At 40.8% G+C, this 19,423-nt stretch overlaps 1 protein-coding gene across 1 annotated transcript in view; it reads left to right on the top strand.

Annotated features, from left to right (window-relative positions):
* LOC126171255 (small subunit processome component 20 homolog) overlaps positions 1–19,423 on the top strand; it is a 205,728-nt gene that overhangs the window by 147,909 nt on the left and 38,396 nt on the right. The window contains exon 30 of the mRNA XM_049920787.1: positions 4,052–4,201. Coding sequence (XP_049776744.1) covers positions 4,052–4,201 — 150 coding nt within the window. The remainder of the gene's footprint in view (positions 1–4,051; positions 4,202–19,423) is intronic.

The following is a 19,423-nucleotide window of genomic DNA, read 5'->3' as shown; positions in this document are numbered from 1 at the left end:
TTCGTAATGATGTGGAACGAGTCAAATTTTCCAATACATGACATAATTAAGTTAATTTAACAACATACTTAAGTTAATATAACAACCTTTTCATTTTTTTGTGTTTTCTATTTTTATTTTTTTTAATTTTTTTTTTAATTTATATCTAAAAATTCCTCTATGGAGTAGGAGGAGTTGTCATTCACAAATTCTTTTAATTTCTTCTTAAATAGTTGTTGGTTATCTGTCAGACTTTTGATACTATTTGGTAAGTGACCAAAGACTTTAGTGCCAGTATAATTCACCCCTTTCTGTGCCCTTTTCTCACATGATATACTGTGAACTATGGATGAAGGGCAACAGGCAGATTCCAAATTTCTAGATTTCCTGAAAGCATTTGACATGGTGACCCATTGCAGGTTGTTAACGAAGGTACAAGCATATGGAACAAGCTCACAGATATGTGAGTGGCTCGAAGACTTTTTAATTAATAGAACTCAGTATGTTGTCCTCGACGGCAAGTGTTCATGAGAGACAAGAGAATCGTCAGGAGTTTCCCAGGGAACTGTGATAGGACTGATTTTGTTCTGTATATATGTAAATGATTTGACAGACAGGATGGGCAGCAATCTGTGGTTGTTTGCCGATGATGCTGTGGTGTACGATAAGGTGTCAAAGTTGAGTGACTGTAGAAAGATAGAAGATACTTAGACAAAATTTCTAGTTGGTGCGATGAATGGCAGCTAGCTCTAAATTTGGGAGAATGTAAGTTAATGTGGATGAGTAGGAAGAATAAACCTGTAATGTTTGGATACAGTCTTATTAGTGACCTGCTTGACACAGTTGAGTCATTTAAATATCAGGTCGGATTAAAGGAAGACATCAAAGCAATTCAGAGGCAGGCTGACATGTGGAATAAACGGGTCTACTGCCAGATGTTTGTGTCACTCTGGCACAATATTTCGGCCACGTAACTCGTTGCCTGCTTCAGGTGCTACATGAGACTGCCGTATTGGAGGATCTAGTCCAGCATTTATGCTCAGAGGGCGCTGGGTGCTCTCTCTGCCGTCTGCGCCCGCCTGGCACTGCCTGTAATGTGTTGTCTCTTCCCCGGTGCTCCCTCAGACGTCCTCGCCTGACTTGGTCACCATCTGTGGCAGCTGTCTGAGGCCCGTCCTGTGTCGGGCATTCCATTCGCGGTCCGTGCCCGCCTGGTGTTGCTCCTGATGTTTGGCCCTTCCCTGGTGCTCCCACGGATGTCTGCGCCCGGCTCGTCCACCATCTGTGGTCGTGGCAGTTGTCTGGGGCTGGACCCGCATTTGGCGTTCCGTTCATGGTCTGTGCCCACTAGGCGCTGCTCCTGAGGTGTTGGCACTTCCCTGGTGCTCTGACAGTCGTCCGTGCTCGGCTTGTCCATCATCTGTGGTCGTGGCGGCTGTCAGAGGCCCATCCTGCATCGGGAGTTGCGTTCGCAGTCCACGCCCGCCTGGCGCTGCTCCTGCTGCAGTGTTACTACTTCTTGAGGAGTTTCTTGGTTCCTTTCGTTGGGCCCTGATAAGCTCCAGAGCCGGACTCCACACCGAGCTGAGCTGGTAACCACTGTCTCGGTTTATTAGGTTGTCTGTGATCTTGATCTCCTCCTTTATGACACTGTCTCAAAATCTTGGACTCTGGGTCACAATTTTGGTGTTGTTGTAGTCCATCAGGTGATCGAGCTCCAGACAGTGCTCTGCTATGGCAGATTTGGTGGCCTGTCCGAGTCTGGTGTGCCTCTGGTGTTCTTTGCACCTGACATCCACCGTCCTGGTTGTCTGGCCAATGTATGATTTTCCACACTGGCACGGGATGTTGTTAATGCCTGGTTTACGTAGCCCCAGGTCGTCCTTCACACTCCCTAGCATTGTTCTAATTTTGGAGGGTGGACAGAAGATACTCTTTATATCGTATTTTGAGAGAATTCTGCTGATCTTTGCAGAAATAGGTCCAGCATATGGCAGGTATGCCACCTTCTTCGCCTCCTCTGGCTCCTCTTCTGTACCCTTTGGTTGGCTGGTAGCACGAAGTGCCCTTTGGATGTCTGTGGAGTAGTATCCATTTTTGCTGAACACCAGCTGTAGATGTTCTATTTCTGTGGCCAGACTTTCCGTATCCGACAGATCCTGAGCCCTGTGAACTAATGTTTTCAAGAAGGCAATGAGTTACGTGGCCGAAATATTGTGCCAGAGCGACACAAACATCCGGCAGTAGACCAGTTTATTCCACATGTCAAGATATAGCTGGGAAAGCCTGAAGAGTTACATCAGAGGCTGGCTGTTTGATTTGTTACCAACAGGTTCGAACAACACATAATTATTATGGAGGTGCTTTGGGAACTCAAATCAGGAATCCCTGGAGGGAAGGCGATGTTCTTTTTGAGAAACACTATTGAGAAAATTTAGAGAACTGGCATTTGAAGCCGACTGCCACATGATTCCACTGCCGCCAACATACATTGCATGTATGGACTGCAAAGATAAAATACAAAAAAAGTAGGGCTGATATGTAATTGTTTTTTTTTTTTTTTTTTTTTTTTTTGTTTTTTTTTTTTTTTTTTTTCTTTCTCCTTGCTCTGTTTGTGAGGAACAAGAAAGGAAATGACTAGCAGTGGTACAGGGCACCCTTTGTCACACACCATAAGGTGGCTTGCAGAGTATCGATGTAGATGGCGATGGCAACCACTCACCTGCTGAATGCTAGTTGCCAGATCGGTACTTTTACAGGTCAGGTAGCCACAACAGCTATCACACTTGTATTCTTTTGCTTCTGATCTGCAGAAGTTGTGGGTGTGGTTGTGTGCATCACCTGTTACGTGGCTTCGGGGGGGTGGGGGGGGGTGTAGTTGGTCGTCCTTATTTCATTCCATGTTTCCGTCCTGAAATATTCATAAACATAAATAATTTATAATAATCTATGAACACTTGCAATATTAACAATTTGGAAATGTCAGAACTTTTGATGTGAAAATTATTGATCAGTTGACATTGTAATTACAAATCATAAAACAGCCTGCGAATTCCTATGCAATGTTATTGTTATTATTATTATTATTATTATTATTATTATTGTTACTGGACTATGCTAGTTGGAATGCAATTCATGTTTACACAATTATGACTGCTTGCAAGTTAAATTGTTTTTTTCCAGTTGAGTGTATACACTTCCCTGAATTTTGTTTTTGAAAACTGTGACCTTCAGTAGCTATCTTAACATTTTCATGTGACTTAAAACTGCCAAGTCCAATTAATATTACCAATGTTTCAACAATCTGTTCATAAAATCTACAAGTTGTGCCTACTGCCAAAACATCTTTGTACGTAGATTCTTTGTTCTAATGTTTTTTTCCTCATACATTTTTCATCAGTGTGTGGTGGACTGGCATGTTAGCTACAATAACATTTTAACCCACAAAATGAAATGAATTCATTTGAATCTGTTCGAAACATTGCTAAAAAAAATGTTATACTCAGTTTTGCTTATGGCTGCCATTCAGCAAATGTGCATGAATCCCTCTTACTGTTAATCCATCATATAAAATGCAGTGTACTCTTTCTTCTGATATGCCTTTAACTATACCCATTTCATTAAATTTAATCCATATTGTGAACTTTCTCAACATTTTGAAAAAAACATTCCTCTGATACTAGTTATGAGTTAATCTATTGTTGGATTGTCGTGGACCTCTCTTTCAGAAAAGTAAGACTTATTTTGTATTCATTATAAACTTTCACCAGATTTCAATGAATTATTTAGGGAAAAAAACCATGCAATGTTATGATCGTGTGCTGTTCCAGTTTACCCATTCAAGTGAAACATACATAATAAGCCACATAAACAAAACTATTCTGCAAATCAGTCTGCCTTATTTTTCAGGACACATCAATTAGACAAAAACAAAATTTTGTTGATATCAAAACTAACTTTGTGCTACACTTTACCTGAAGCACATGTTGTACTAAGAACTGTTAAAAAAATTCTTTATTAATATGGTTCTCCTTTCATGTGGCCCTTGTTTAGTATACATATTTTGTCTTAGGTTTTTCATCAGTACATTATGCATTATCCATTGGGAAAGAAGCTTGATCACCACTTGTCATTCTGTTTTGCACAACTGAGATATCCAATCCAGTCTGGGCGTGAGTCTGCTCTGGAAATGTTACAAATGATTGTAACATCATTTCCACAGGTAAGACCAAAATGTTATTTTTCTTTGTTTTAAGATACAATGTAAGCTCTTGAAAGTGTGCCTAATAGTACTCAATGAATTTTCACTGTCTTTGTATCATCATATTTTATGCCATGGGTTGGAATAGTTCAGCAGTTCTAGCAGGGTTTGTGAAATTAATCAGCGAACAAATTTTGACAATGGCAGGAATAACTGCAGAATTGATGATGACAAGATTGTTTGTTAGAACAAGGAAGGAGAAGAAATGGGGACATCACATAAATTATGGAAGTAAATGACAATTCCAAATTTATATAAAATTTCTTACTACTACTTTTCGATCTCATCCTAGAGAAACTGGAGCAAATGAATGAAATGTGAAACTATTTCCTAACATAAAGCTTTTTGCTTGTAGTAGGCGTAATAGGCATTTGATATTGGTGCTTAGTGAATTATATTCTGTCGTGTTATAAAAATGACCACTTGTGCCAAAACAGTCCCGTTTATTTGGTGTGTGTTACAATTTCTGCAATATTAGAAAGGCCGATTTTGTTTTATCTAGTAGACAGTGACAAAATAGACAATCAGATCGAGAAACCACACGTGTCTTGGGTTAGTGAAGTTAACAGGCGAATAAATTTTGTACTAACAGCTTTTTCAGTATTAGACAACAACATTTCGATTTTTCATGTAGCATAACATTTGACAAACTTAGAGGAGGTAATAGACCCTTTTGCAGAAGGGAAAGCACACCAAGTAAAGCTGTAACAAGATTAGAGAGAAAGAACTGCTAGGATCTAAGGATTGAAGAAATGTGTACTGTATTGATTGTCTTTAGTGGTTTTATGTATCCTGTACCTAATTTTATATCACACAAAACAGCAAGTTATTACCTAATAGGCAATAAAGAGTGCAAATTTTCTGAAGAGTTATTGTTCTCCCGATTACAAATAATCCCGTTCAGTTTTTTTTTAAAGGAGGGGGCAGGATGTTAGGCTGGCTGACTGGGAGCTGGAGAGGCACCGCAGGAAATTTTAATTTCCACTGTCCTGAATATAGTTTGATGGCATCCCTTACAAAATGTACACATTTCAGTTCCACAGAGTGAAATACAGTGATGTGCGTTAGAGGAATGCTGTATAAAGAGGCGTGACACTGCACTGTAGCATACTTAAGACCAAATAACATGTCTTACATTTCCTCGAACACATATGTTTTATGTATCAGACTCTTCAGAAAGATATGCGCTACAAAAAGAATATATTTTTGGAAATTGGATTTTTTAAAAGTTTTGATGTCGTATCTCAAATGCTCGGGGGGGGGGGGGCCACCACTATCTAATATTACACTGATTCGGAAATATCTTAGATCCGGGACTGATGCGCAGAGCAGTGAGAGTTATAGTGGGGAAGTGGGTAGTCTCCACGTGACCCATGTTTACATTTAGTGATTTTGCCGTGTCCTCTTCATTTACTGCTCTCACGTCAAATGAAAACAAAACAGATTTCTGTGGCCAGAAGCTATCAAGTGAGTTAAAATACATTCACTTAATCACAGAAGGCTAAAATATGTTATTAGTTTCAGTTCTTATTTTATTTCCTGTCAAGTCAAGCATTAATCACCTTGCACAGAACAATGAAGTTATTTTTGTTGGTTTGCTAAAGAAGTTTGGCTTTTATTAATCTTTTCCACTGAGGTGGTCAATGTATTTGAAACGAAGTGTTTAATGCCACACTATTAGCTAGTTTCAACTGTTCGCTACATTTCAAGTGCATGTTTTCATCTTCTAGCACGTATGGCATTATGCCATTATAAAGAACGAAACATGGGACAATACAGTACTGGTACTCCAAAAAAATTTACATCCCAAAAACCAATCTGAAAAGCTTAATATCAAGTCGAGGCCCACTTCATTGCGCATCTGGACATACAAATGTGCACTTTAAGTATGCACTTCAAATGTGCACATGTTAGTATTGTTCATGAAATTAAAATGCTCTTGGAGTATCTTATGATGTCTTGTTTCTTTTATGACATAATGTAAGAACTTATAATATTTTACACGCACAAACAATCCAGGCTTCCTACGTCATTGTAGCTGCGCAATCACGGTGGCACCTGTTATCTGGAGCTTCCTGGCAACTGCTGAAATGAACCTATTTCTAATAGGTCGTGGGAAAATATTGCGAATGGTGGTTTGAAAAGTGTTATTTTCAAAGTAAATTTCCATTTACGCAAGTTGAACTGTGTGTGCGAATGTACGATGAATTTCTTAAATCTCAGAGCGTTTAGCTCTCATTTAAAAATCAACTCTTTGATGACGAGCCCTTTAGAAGAATTTCAAACCCAGAAGAGCAGACATTTATGTCATTGTTCAAAAAACTTTTACTGGCACATTTGTGTGATATATCGTAAAGTGTAACTCACGCAAGAAAGATAAACATTATATGTGAAATCTTAGCTTCTCTTGCAGCTTATTAACGTTAGAGACTAATATTATATGTGAAAGCTTTGCTTTTCTTATAGCAACACTATGTATATTAATTGAAACCATGAACGTTTCCTGTTAGTGTGTTCGTGCTTTTAACAGTGATGTTGCTATTCGCTGACTACATCTCTGCTCTGAATATTCGCTGTCATTGGCTGGCGAGATTGCATGACATGAGGTACGATTGACATACAAAAGCGCATCGCAATCTTGATTTAAATGCTTTGGAAAGTAACATGCAATGTTTGGTTGATTTCGAATTTATACTTTCATTAATACGAAAATATGCAGTGTACATGTTGCTGCACGTTAAAGATCTTCCCAAAAGTGTTTTTTTTTTTTTTTTTTTTTTTTTTCCTGAGTTTCATTTTATAAAGTGTCAGGAAATTCTACGCTCTCCTATAAAACCATAGCCCTTCAAAGGATTGATAAGTTTTACAGTTCTGTCACTTAACACGAAAAAGTGTGTTCACCCGGGAGAAAGTGTGTTTTTAACCGGGAAAAATCTGGGATTGTTTTATCCTTGTCCGCATACCGTATTTACTCGAATCCAAGCCGCACCTGAAAAATGAGACTCGAAATAAAAAAAAAAAAAATTTTCGCGAATCTAAGCCGCACCTGAAATTTGAGACTAGAAATTCAAGGGGAAAGAAAAGTTTTAGGCAGCACTTCCAAATCGAAACAAGGTTGGTCCATTGTAATATGAGACACAATTTAGTTCGAATGAATGACGATACAGCTACAGTAGTTTGGTTCGAGTCGTAAGCTTAGCAGTTAAGCTTTACCAGGTAGCCATTGCTATGCGTCAGGCGCTCCATCCGTATTTATACAGGTACCCTTCCTTTTTCACGTGGTTTGAATTGATTGCTTATTTTTCTTTGATCTGATGAGTGCCGTTCTCTTTGTTATAGGTGTTTACGTCTCTCTAAGCTGAAAATGCATTATTGGACTGTCATGCATTGTTTGTCGCATTCTGATAATAAGTGTTTACGACTTGTCGCCGCTCGCGGCATGGCTTGCTTCTGTGTGTGCTACCATGGCTTTCAATTTAAAAAAAAAAAAAAAAAAAAAAAAAAAAAAAAAAAAAAAAAAAAAAAAAAAAAAAAAAAAAAATTTACAGTGCTGCTTTCTTTGATAATGAGCAACAAGAACCAAATAATAGACTGTGTATGATAGAAAATGTTCTGAACAAGAGTTAAGCGAAAAATTTTCTCCGTTTGAAAATCTTTGCAGACGTCTCTTTAGTACGTTACATTCTGCACAGAAATTAGAGTCAACTGCCTTGCTTCATTTCTTACTGTATCACTATTCAGCATAAGAATAATATGAATATAAACATGACATGATATGTATATTCTTCCGTGTTTGCTGTTGTCTCATAATTTATTAGGCAGACAGGATTTAAATGAGATAGCAGCAAACACGAAACAATACATGGCAAAATGTTTATATTCATATTATTCTTATGGTGAAGAGAATACTGCATGTGATTCACAATTCATAAAAGTTCCTATTAGCAACCATCTCTTCTCACAGGTAGGAAAAAATTCAGAACGTAGAGTTCGCCATATTGACAAACATCCCAAACAGTCTTGCCAGTCGGATTTTCGAAGTATATTGAAATGCTGCTACATTTGAAGATGAACAATACGGAATTTGTATTTACTTCATTGGATAATGTATGAAAATACAGTGGTCGAAACTCGGGGCGGAGAAAAAAGCTCGCCTTCCACCTTTTTTTTAAATTTAGTTACTGACACAGAGGTTTTGGCGCCAGTATTTATCTTTGTGCCTGCAAAGCATGCCTGTGTAGCGTTACATATATTCGACGGCAGAAGTTATTTGTGGCGGCACCTACCAACATTTTTCAGAACTTCCGCTTGCTTTGCACTCGATTCTAAGCCGCAGGCAGTTTTTTGGATGACAAAAACCGGAAAAAAGTGCGGCTTAGATTCGAGTAAATACAGTATACACCCTGTTATCATACAAAAAATAAATTATTAACCATGCATTGCCACATAGGAAAGATGACATTACAGTGATAAATCTCTAAAATAAAACGACCAGCAAAAAATAAACAATGACACCAAAAACGAAATTTAAAAAAGACATTTTTCAACTTATGAAACTATATGGTTCCAGAGACCTTTCCAAGTCTCAAGCATCAATGATGGAGATGTGCAGACTGGAGCAATGACTGGAAATTTATACCAAGGTCGGATTTGAAACTGGTTCTCCTGCTCACTAGGCAGATGGGGTAACCACTAAGCTACCCTGGCACAGTGGCTTTGCAAAACTTCACAGACTATACTAGCATGTGTCCCTCCTCAATCCAAATTTCCATTCATGCTTCAGCCCACTTGGTATCGCCACTAAACTCAAACAGCATTACACAGGCTCTCCAAATGTATTGGATAGCACCTCAGTGCCAAAGCCCAGGCTTAGATGCTTTAATCAAATGTGGTGACTGGAACCGTATTTGCCTGGGCTTCAGGCAGCATCCCCCATTGTGCACTTTGCCAGTTGGTGCTTTGGTTAGTGCATCTGCGTATTGAGCAGGAGTCCTGGTTTAGAATCCTGGCCTAGGTACAAATTTTCATTTGTTGATTCAGGCTACATGCATACTACATAGATGTCTGAGACTTGAAAAGGTCTTTGGAACATATACAGTTTCATTTAATTCAAGCACCTATGTCAGGGTTTGAGGCAGAGTTCCTTATTTTGTTTGATGCTGAGGTGCTATTCCAGTACAGTTGTAAAGCCTCTGCAATGCTGTTCGAGATTAGGGGGAATACCAAATGGGCTGAAGTGTGAACAGGAATTTGGATTGAGGAAGGAGACGTGCTAGGGTAGTCCGTGCAGTTGTGCAAAGCCATTGTGCAAGGGTGGCATAGTGGTTAGCATGCCCACATAGTGAGCAAGAGACTCAAATTCAAATCCTGGCCTGCCAGATTTGAATCCCAGTCTTGGTACAAATTTTCACTCGTTGCTTCAGTCTGCATGCATACGTTCTTAACTTCACCTATGATAGTCCAAAGCCAAGATCCAAATGAAGGACGAGAAATATATACAGAAAGTGTGAAATGTACAAGAACAATTAGAGACTCTTACTTTAAAACTTCTTTCCACGTTAATTGGCACATTCACAAACAAAAAACCTCACTGATTTTAAATTACATGAAATACAAGAGTTGAAAGTACAGCAATCACTGTGTCAGTGAATTGAAATTATATATATTCCCCTGTTCCCAATACATCACTAGTATTCTGACATCAACGAAAAATATTCAGAAACCTTGATTATCTGGTTTTGGGGGTTGCCTAAAGAAATTTTATTGCATTTGTGACCTTGTAACAGAATGGTAAACTTCCACAGAGTTCCCCAGAAAGACATCTTCAGTCGAAAGTTTCTTGCAGAAGAACTATTATACTAACACTGATGAACAGGAACTTTTACATTTACAGGATTTATTTCCTAACTTCAATTCAAAAAATCAAGACTTAGGCCTCAGCCAGTTAAAGAAATCTCAGTTGCACATGGAAGTGAATGGAAATCAACCCATCATCACTTGTACTTTAGAAAAAATATAACATTCTTGATTTCACTGGAATATTTCAATATTTTTAAGATATTGAAGTGTTGATCTAGGAATGCTTTCTTTGATATCTGAACTTGCTGTCCATGGGTCTTTCGTCAGTCAAACACAAGTAAAGCTTACTAATGCCAGCTTTGTTTGAAAGAGTGCACATTGTCAGATTTTTCTCTTTTATGGGAATTATTATGTAACAGTTTCTTGTACATTCCTGCATTATCACTATGCTTTTATTTTAGTCTGTTTCTTTGTGCAAGAAACATGTGATTGTTTTTTTTTCTTTTCTGCTGGATGTATTCTGCATATTTAGGTCATTTATAAGTATTCTTATTGGCTTTTACGTATTGAGTGAAACAGTGGTGAACACCAAGAACATAAAGTGATGTTGCTACTCATCATATAATGGAAATACTGAGTCGCAGACAGACACAACAGAAATACTGCTAACAAGTGAACTTTTGCCCAAAAAGCCTTCTTCTAAAATAGACCACACACACACACACACACACACACACACACGCACGCACACACACACATAATATCACAACTCATGTTCACTATCTCTGGCCGGTGAGGCCAGACTGAGTAGTAGAGGAATCATGTCAGATGAACAGCTATTGATATGGCTGGAGGAAGCGCTAGACGAAATACGCACATAGATTGTTTGTCTTCAGACACTGACACCCAGTCTGAGGGTGAAGAGTTCGACACAGCAATAGAGCAGTCCGATGGCAATTCTGGAACTTCTGCAAATCGTGATATGTATAAAGGTAGGGGTGGAAAAACAAAGTGGTTCAAGTATTAAAGTGCCTCCAGCAAAAATTGGTCATCAGACTATTGGGGACACAGCTTCAAGGTGTAAAGGGGAAGCCAAAATTTGAAAAAAGTTCTGAAATTGCTGCAACTATTTTTCCCATAGAGTGTAATTAATTGCATTATAAATTCGCAAAGAAGAAATAGACAGAATGGCAGCAGCATATTCCTGAAGTACTTGAGACTATCCATGTACAGATTTTGAAGAATTATCTGCTTTTCTTGGTGTTTTATAGCTTGCAGGTGTATAAAAGCCACAGTACCTCAATCCGATGGTGTATGGGCCACTGATAAGACTGCACCAGATTTTTGTTTTTTTTTATTGTGTCGATAAGCAAATGGAGGGTTGACTGTCTACTCCTAGAGCTGTGAATTTGACAGTTACTAGTCTATGACAGTGCAGAATAAGGAAATTAAATATTTGATGAATTTGTGGATGTGCAGGAGCATTGACAAAAACAGACGAGATGATGGAAGCTGTGATGCGACCGCCAGACACCACACTTGCTAGGTGGTAGCCTTTAAATCGGCTGTGGTCCGTTAGTATACGTCGGACCCGCCTGTCGCCACTATCAGTGATTGCAGACCGAGCGCCGCCACACAGCAGGTCTAGTCTAGAGAGACTCCCTAGCACTCGCCTCAGTTGTACAGCCGACTTTGCTAGCGATGGTTCACTGTCTACATATGCTCTCATTTGCAGAGATTACAGTTAAGTATAGTCTTCAGCTACGACATTTGCTATGACCTAGCAAGGCGCCATATTCAGTTACTATAATTACTTCGGGAATGTATTCTGAACAGATAATATTGTGAATCATGTACCGTCAAGAGCGACATTCATCATTAATGGATTAAAGTTAAGTATGAAACTAGTTAAGTCCGCTTTCTGAATTCTCATTCCTTGTCATGTTCCAGACCTCATGTCAGTATAGTTCTTCACGCCAGCCTGCGTGAGCTAAAACGCGTGCATTTCGGCCGCCACTCATAACACGGTGTTTGCTCTTCTGCTAACACAAAAGAAGCATTCCTGGATGTTTCAGATTCAGGCAGTATGTTCCAAACAAGCCCACAAAATTCAATATAAAAGTATATGCGCTCTGTGATGGTAGAATTTTTTTACACCTAAGTATAGAAATAGTCCACTGGTCCATATCAAGTACCTAATGATCCATGAGATAGGGTATTACCACTAATTCAACCCAGTGACAATACAGGCAGAAACGTGGTGATGGACACCTAATTTATATCGATACCAGTTGTTAACAAATCGTACACTAATCATCGACCCACAGTAGTAAGTAGTCTGTGGAGGCGTAGAAGAGAAATTCCAAAAGAAATACTGCCAATAAAGGATAGGCCAGTTGATCACAACATTTTTGCATTGGGAGGGAAACCAAGTAACAACTGCCTCCTTTTCTCATATGTTCCAAACAGGAAAAAAAAAAGAATTAACTTATAGAATAAAATGTTCTCGGGTTTCCAACCGCGTCAATTGGTTAAAACTACATGAGTTTTCGACCAAGCACTCCTTGGCCATTGTCAAGTGTTACGACTGCCAGTGGGCTGTTGGTGCGCCCTTATATACGCTAGCTGCCGGCTGTGACGTCACTGGTGCCCGTGACATTGCCATATATGGGCATGTTTTGAGTCGGCGTTCGATGTGCCCTCTTCAACCGCGTGATCGCTGGATCCCACGCATCGCTGAGCTGTAAGCCACCGTCTCTATTCAGGGTGTTTGTGGTAATTTTTATTTTAATAGCTTCCTGTATTAAACTGTCCCATAAGCTGTTAGTGTGAGCCACGACAGAAGTATCATCAAATTTTATGTGGTGACCGTTTTCTAACACACGCTCAGCTAATGCAGATTTCTCTGGATAGCGTAGGCGATAATACCTCTCATGTTCTTTCCTGCGTTGTTCCACAGTGTGCACTGTTTGTCCGATGTACTTCTGGCCACACTCACAAGGTATTTCGTAAACTCCAGGTGTTCTGAGACCTACAGCGTCTTTAACTGGTCTCAGTAATTGACGGATTTTCGTTGGGGCCTGAAGATCGATTTGATCTTGTGTGTTTTCAACAGGCGGCTTATCTTACCTGTACAGAGCCACAAAATGGCAGCAAAGCAAGTTTCTTTTCCTGCTCTTCGTCACTCGTCTTATTCTGATATTTCCCAGAAATAACTTCTTTCAATTGATGGGTGCTGTAGCCGTTATTCCTGAAAACCTTGCGTAGGTGGCTCAGTTCTTGGGGCAGGTTGTCATCGTCTGATATTACTCTTGCACAATGCACCAATGTTTGCAATACTGTGCGCTTCTGTGCTGGATGGTGATGGCTGGTAGCGTGCAGTTACAGGTCTGTGTGGGTGGGTTTTCTGTAGATGCTGTGGCCAAGGCACCCATTTCATTTATGATGGACAAGGACGTCGACGAAGTTCAATGCATTATCTTTTTCCACCTCCATGGTGAACTGGATATTACTGTTGATGCCATTGAGGTGTTCCAAAAGCTCGTCTAATTTCTTGCGTCCGTGTGGCCAAATGACAAACGTGTCGTCAACGTATCAAAAGAAACACTTAGGCTTCAATGGCGCAGTATCTATGGCAGTATCCTCAAAATTCTCCATGAAGAGGTTTGCAAAAGCTGGAGCCAACGGGCTACCCATTGCTATGCCATCTGTCTGATCGTAATACTGGCCGTTGTACACGAAGTAGGATGACATAAGAGTGTGCCTAAATAGCTCGACCACGTCACTTACAAAGTACTGGGAAATTAGATCCAGAGAATCTTCGATAGGCACATTCGAAAACAGCGCCACTACATCAAAACTGACCATAATATCGTCCTCACTAAGGCATAGACGGTTGATTCTGCTGATAAATTCTGCTGAGTTTTTTATATGATGTTCGCAGTGTCCCACATGTGGAGCGAGGAGCTTGGCCAAGTACTTTGCCAGCTTGTATGTTGGAGAACCTATTGTGGACACAATAAGGCGAAATGGCGTCCTGTCCTTGTGTATCTTCGGTAATCCATAAGCAGTAGGTGGTCTAGGAACCTGTGGGAGAAGATTCTTAACCACACTGTCTTCCACTGAAGATCGCTTAAGAAGTTCTGATGTTTTTCTTACTATTCGTGATGTCGGGTCACGTGGGAGCTTCCGATAATTATCTTCATTCAGTAGCGCACAGATCTTCGTATCATAGTCCTCAAACTCCATAATTACGGCGGTATTGCCCTTGTCAGCAGGAAGTACCACAATGCTTTCATCATTACGTAGTGCTCGAAGGCCATTGCGCTCAGCCCTGGTCATATTGGATGCTGGTAACTTCGCCTTTGTCAGTATACGGCTAGTTTCTTGCCGTATTTTGTCCACTGTTCCATGTGGGAGCTTGTGGACTGCCTGTTCAACACCGCTTATTATTTCACAGACAGGAATGTCCCGCAGTGAAGGTGCGAAATTAAGTCCTTTCTTAAGTGCCGACATTGCACCCGCGTCTATATCTCTCGCCATCAAGTTGATGACGGTGCGTTCTGAAGATCTGTGGTCGGCACAATGTTGTTGTTGCGAAAGGCGGCCGAACTTTCCTTTCTGCTTCTCTGTAGTTCGTTTCTGTGCTGACGTCTGTTGAGAAACCGTAGCAGCGTCGACCCATTCCCAGTCCAAAGCTGTGAGTGTTCTCAATAAATGCAGGTGTAAGGCCATAACAGCACGTCCATTTGCATCCAGCTGTTGCCTTGTGTTGTGACTCCTTTCTCGTAATAATGCAAAGCTGGCACGAAGAAATATCCTCCTGGTGGCAGCGGTGTTGATATGATGGGATACCATAGCAAATCGTGGAATGATCTTCTCGTCGTGGTAGCGCAGAAGGAAGGCTAGCGGACTTAACAAATTCGCTTTCTTGACATGCAGCTTTCTGAGACGTTTTACGCTGCACCACATTTCTTCCCCGTAGAGGTACGTAATGTATGAATGAAGAGTCTTACGGCAATAACATTGAATAAACCTGAGAACATTTTATTCAATGTTATTGCCGTGAGACTCTGCACTCATACATTACGTACCTCTATGGGGAGGAAATGTGGCGCAGCGTAAAACGTCTCGGAAAGCTGCATGTCAAGAAGGCAAATTTGTTGAGTTCACTAGCCTTCCTTCTGCGTTGCCACGACGAAAAGACCATTCCACGATTTGCTATGGTATCATATCTACACCGCTGCTACCAGGAGGATATTTCGTCGTGCCAGCTTTGCATTATTACGAGAAACGGTTCACAACACAAGGCAACAGCTGGATGCAAATGGACGTGCTCTTATGGCCTTACACCTGCATTTATCAAGAACACTCACAGCTTTGGACTGGGAATGGGTCGACGCTGCTACGGTTTCTCAACAGACGTCAGCACATAAACGGACTACAGAGAAGCAGAAAGGAAAGTTCGGCCACCTTTCGCAACAACATGGTGCCGACCACAGATCTTCAGAACGCACCGTCATCAACTTGACGGCGAGAGATATAGACGCGGGTGCAATGTCGGCACTTAAGAAAGGACTTAATTTCGCACCTTCACTGCGGGACATTCCGGTCTGTGAAATAATAAGCGGTGTGGAACAGGCAGTCCACAAGCTTCCACATGGAACAGCGGACAAAATACGGCAAGAAACCAGCCGTATACTGACAAAGGTGAAGTTACCAGCATCCAACATGACCAGGGCTGAGTGCAACGGCCTTCAAGCACTACATAATGATGAAAGCATTGTGGTACTTCCTGCTGACAACGGCAATACCGCCGTAACTATGGAGTTCGAGGACTGTGATACGAAGATCTGTGCGCTACTGAATGAAGATACTTATCGGAAGCTCCCACGCGACCTGACATCAAGAATAGTAGGAAAAGCATCAGAACTTATTAAGCGATCTTCAGTGGAAGACAGTGTGGTTAAGAATCTTCTCCCACAGGTTCCAAGACCACCTACTGCTTATGGATTACCGAAGATACACAAGGACAGGACGCCATTTCGCCTTATTGTGTCCACAATAGGTTCTCCAACATACAAGCTGGCGAAGTACTTGGCCAAGCTCCTCGCTCCACATGTGGGACACTGCGAACATCATATAAAAAACTCAGCAGAATTTATCAGCAGAATCAACTGTCTATGCCTTAGTGAGGACGATATTATGGTCAGTTTTGATGTAGTGGCGCTGTTTGCGAATGTGCCTATCGAAGATTCTCTAGATCTAATTTCCAAGTACTTTGTAAGTAACGTGGTCGAGCTATTTAGGCACACTCTTACGTCATCCTACTTCGTGTACAACGACCAATATTACGATCAGACAGACGGCGTAGCAATGGGTAGCCCGTTGGCTCCAGCTGTTGCAAACCTCTTCATGGAGAATTTTGAGGATACTGCCATAGATACTGCGCCATTGAAGCCTAAGTGTTTCTTTCGATACGTTGACGACACGTTCGTCATTTGGCCACACGGACGCGAGAAATTAGACGAGTTTTTGGAACACCTCAATGGCATCAACAGTAATATCCAGTTCACCATGGAGGTGGAAAAAAATAATGCATTGAACTTCCTCGACGTCCTTGTCCACCGTAAACGAAATGGGTGCCTTGGTCACAGCGTCTACAGAAAACCCACGCACACAGACCTGTACCTGCATGCTACCAGCCATCATCATCCAGCACAGAAGCGCACAGTATTGCAAACATTGGTGCATCGTGCAAGAGTAATATCAGACGACGACAACCTGCCCCACGAACTGAGCCACCTACGCAAGGTTTTCAGGAATAACGGCTACAGCACACATCAATTGAAAGAAGTGATTTCTGGGAAATATCAGAATAAGACTAGCAACGAAGAGCAGGAAAAGAAACTTGCTTTGCTGCCATTCTGTGGCTCTGTGGCGGGCAAGATAAGCTGCAAGATCAAATCGATCTTCAGGCCTCCAACGAAAATCCGTCAATTACTGAGACCAGTTAAAGATGCTATAGGTATCAGAACACCTCCGAATTTACGAAATACCTTGTGAGTGTGGCCAGAAGTACATCGGACAAACAGTGCACACTGTGGAACAACGCAGGAAAGAACATGAGAGGTATTATCGCCTACGCTATCAAGAGAAATCTGCGTTAGCTGAGCATGCGTTAGAAAATGGTCACCACGTAAAATCTGACGATACCTCTGTCATGGCTCGCACTAACGGCTTCTTGGACAGTTTAATACAGGGAGCTATTAAAATAAAAATTACCACAAACTCCCTGAATAGAGACGGTGGCTTACAGCTCAGCGATGCGTGGGATCCAGCGATCACGCGGTTGAAGAGGGCACATCGAACGCCGACTCAAAACATGCCCATATATGGCAATGTCACGGGCACCAGTGACGTCACAGCCGGCAGCTAGCGTATATAAGGGCGCACCAACAGCCCACTGGCAGTCATAACACTTGACAATGGCCAAGGAGTGCTTGGCCGAAAGCTCGTGTAGTTTTAACAAATTGACGCGGTTGGAAACCCGACAACATTTTATTCAATGTTATCGCTGCGAGACTCTGCATTCATACAATTAACTTATAGTATTACCACACTCAGTGACATGAGTATAGATGCTGAATATGGTGAAGTGAATAAACTTGGAGTGCTTACATTCTACAGGCACAAAATTAGGTGTAGATGTTGTTTATCATCTGCAATTGTAATATTTGTTTCAAGAATAAGTAATGGTGACTTATGCTGTTTTTCAACTTCATGAACGTCAGAGCAATATATGCTCAAATACTGTACAAGTTGAATACAAGTGGCTTAACACCAAGGAGGAGACTTGTTACATGTTTACAAAAGTACACATGACAAAACTGAAGTCCATTCCTAGCACACCACACCACTTGCAGGAGAAAATATAAGGTTTTGTGGATATCCACAACCTAGTTACCACACAAGGAGCAAGTGAAACAAGAGAAAGTACAAGATGTCACTATTACTCTAAAAGGAAAAAACAGATACACACAGTATCAGTGCCATCTTTCTTCCAGTTCTGTGTATAAAGAACATACGGCAACTAGTGTTCTTACATGCTTTGTGTGTGTGTGTGTGTGTGTGTGTGTGTGTGTCAAAAGTGCCGAATCTGATTCAGATTAGTAAGATAGGAGTGATGTTAACCTCAGTTATTCACTTGCTATGATTATTTCGAAGTGCTGTTAAGAGAGATGTTGTGAATGTAATGGTAAACTGCCTGAAACCACAGTATATTGAAATAATTTTGTATGCAAGCAGTCATGGGCTTAAGAAACCCTTTGACTGGCTGTCAGACTGAAGTGTGGGAACTGTGCCACAGTCACAGTGCTACCTCAGTGTGTGTACTACAGGCACACAATCTTTAATTTTCATACAAAACATTCAGATTGCTATCATACACGGAACAAATTGTACATGAAATTATCGAAGATGGGTCATGAAACAGAAGGAAGAAATTATTACTGTTGTTCCCAATGACGGATGATGGAGTAGAGTAGTGTCACCAATAGATTCATCCTTTCCTTGTGTTGTTGTAGTAATGAATATATGGAGGAATGCAGGTATTATGGAAGAATAACTTTGAAAGAACACTAATTTATTTAGGTGAATCCAAAGTGACATGTTGCTTTCATCATAGTCTACTAAAATCCTACTAAAAGCTACAGGAAAGATCTGATTCTTAGGCATGAAATAACTTGTGTATTCATTTATGCAGTAATTCATTTCTAGAGGAGCTCTGAAATGAAAAACTTCAGTCCTCAGAGAAACTGTGTTTATTTTGTACCAAGGGTGGTGAACCCAGAGCAGTAGACAAAGTCATCATGCTCTGTACACCAGAAATGTTCAGCACAGGTGAGCTGGGGCATGCACCAAAACTAGTACTAGAGTGCAATGTCTCATCGCAGGTAGTGATATTAGTCAACAACTAAGCCACATTAAGCACAGAAAGCAGCAAGCACGCCTGTAGCAGTCAAAGTATTAATGCTGTCATGGAGACCATTCATATGTCGTAGGAAGTCTCCAAGCCATTCCTCACCATGGGTTCACATACAAGGGTGTCACTGATGTACCCACAAAATGCCCAGGTTTATAAGGTGCAAGTCCATTGCCTGTCTTTCTAAATGCTCCATGAAGAAATTAGCAACCATGGGAATAAGTGGACTACTCACTGTTCATAGAAGTTGTTGTTCCACATGAAGTAAATTGGTGATAAGACATGCATGAAACAGCTTTGTGATATCTTGTTAGAAAATCAAATCGGTGTGCTCCAGAGAGTCTTTAAGTGGCATGTAGGTAAATGAAAAACATCATCAAGGCTAACGAGGATATTGCTCG

This window comes from Schistocerca cancellata, chromosome 1 (genome assembly GCF_023864275.1).
Source record: "Schistocerca cancellata isolate TAMUIC-IGC-003103 chromosome 1, iqSchCanc2.1, whole genome shotgun sequence".
Taxonomy (NCBI): Eukaryota; Metazoa; Arthropoda; class Insecta; order Orthoptera; family Acrididae; genus Schistocerca; species Schistocerca cancellata.
The sequence above is the reverse complement of the archived record's forward strand: the minus strand, read 5'-3'. Positions and strand labels throughout refer to the sequence as shown.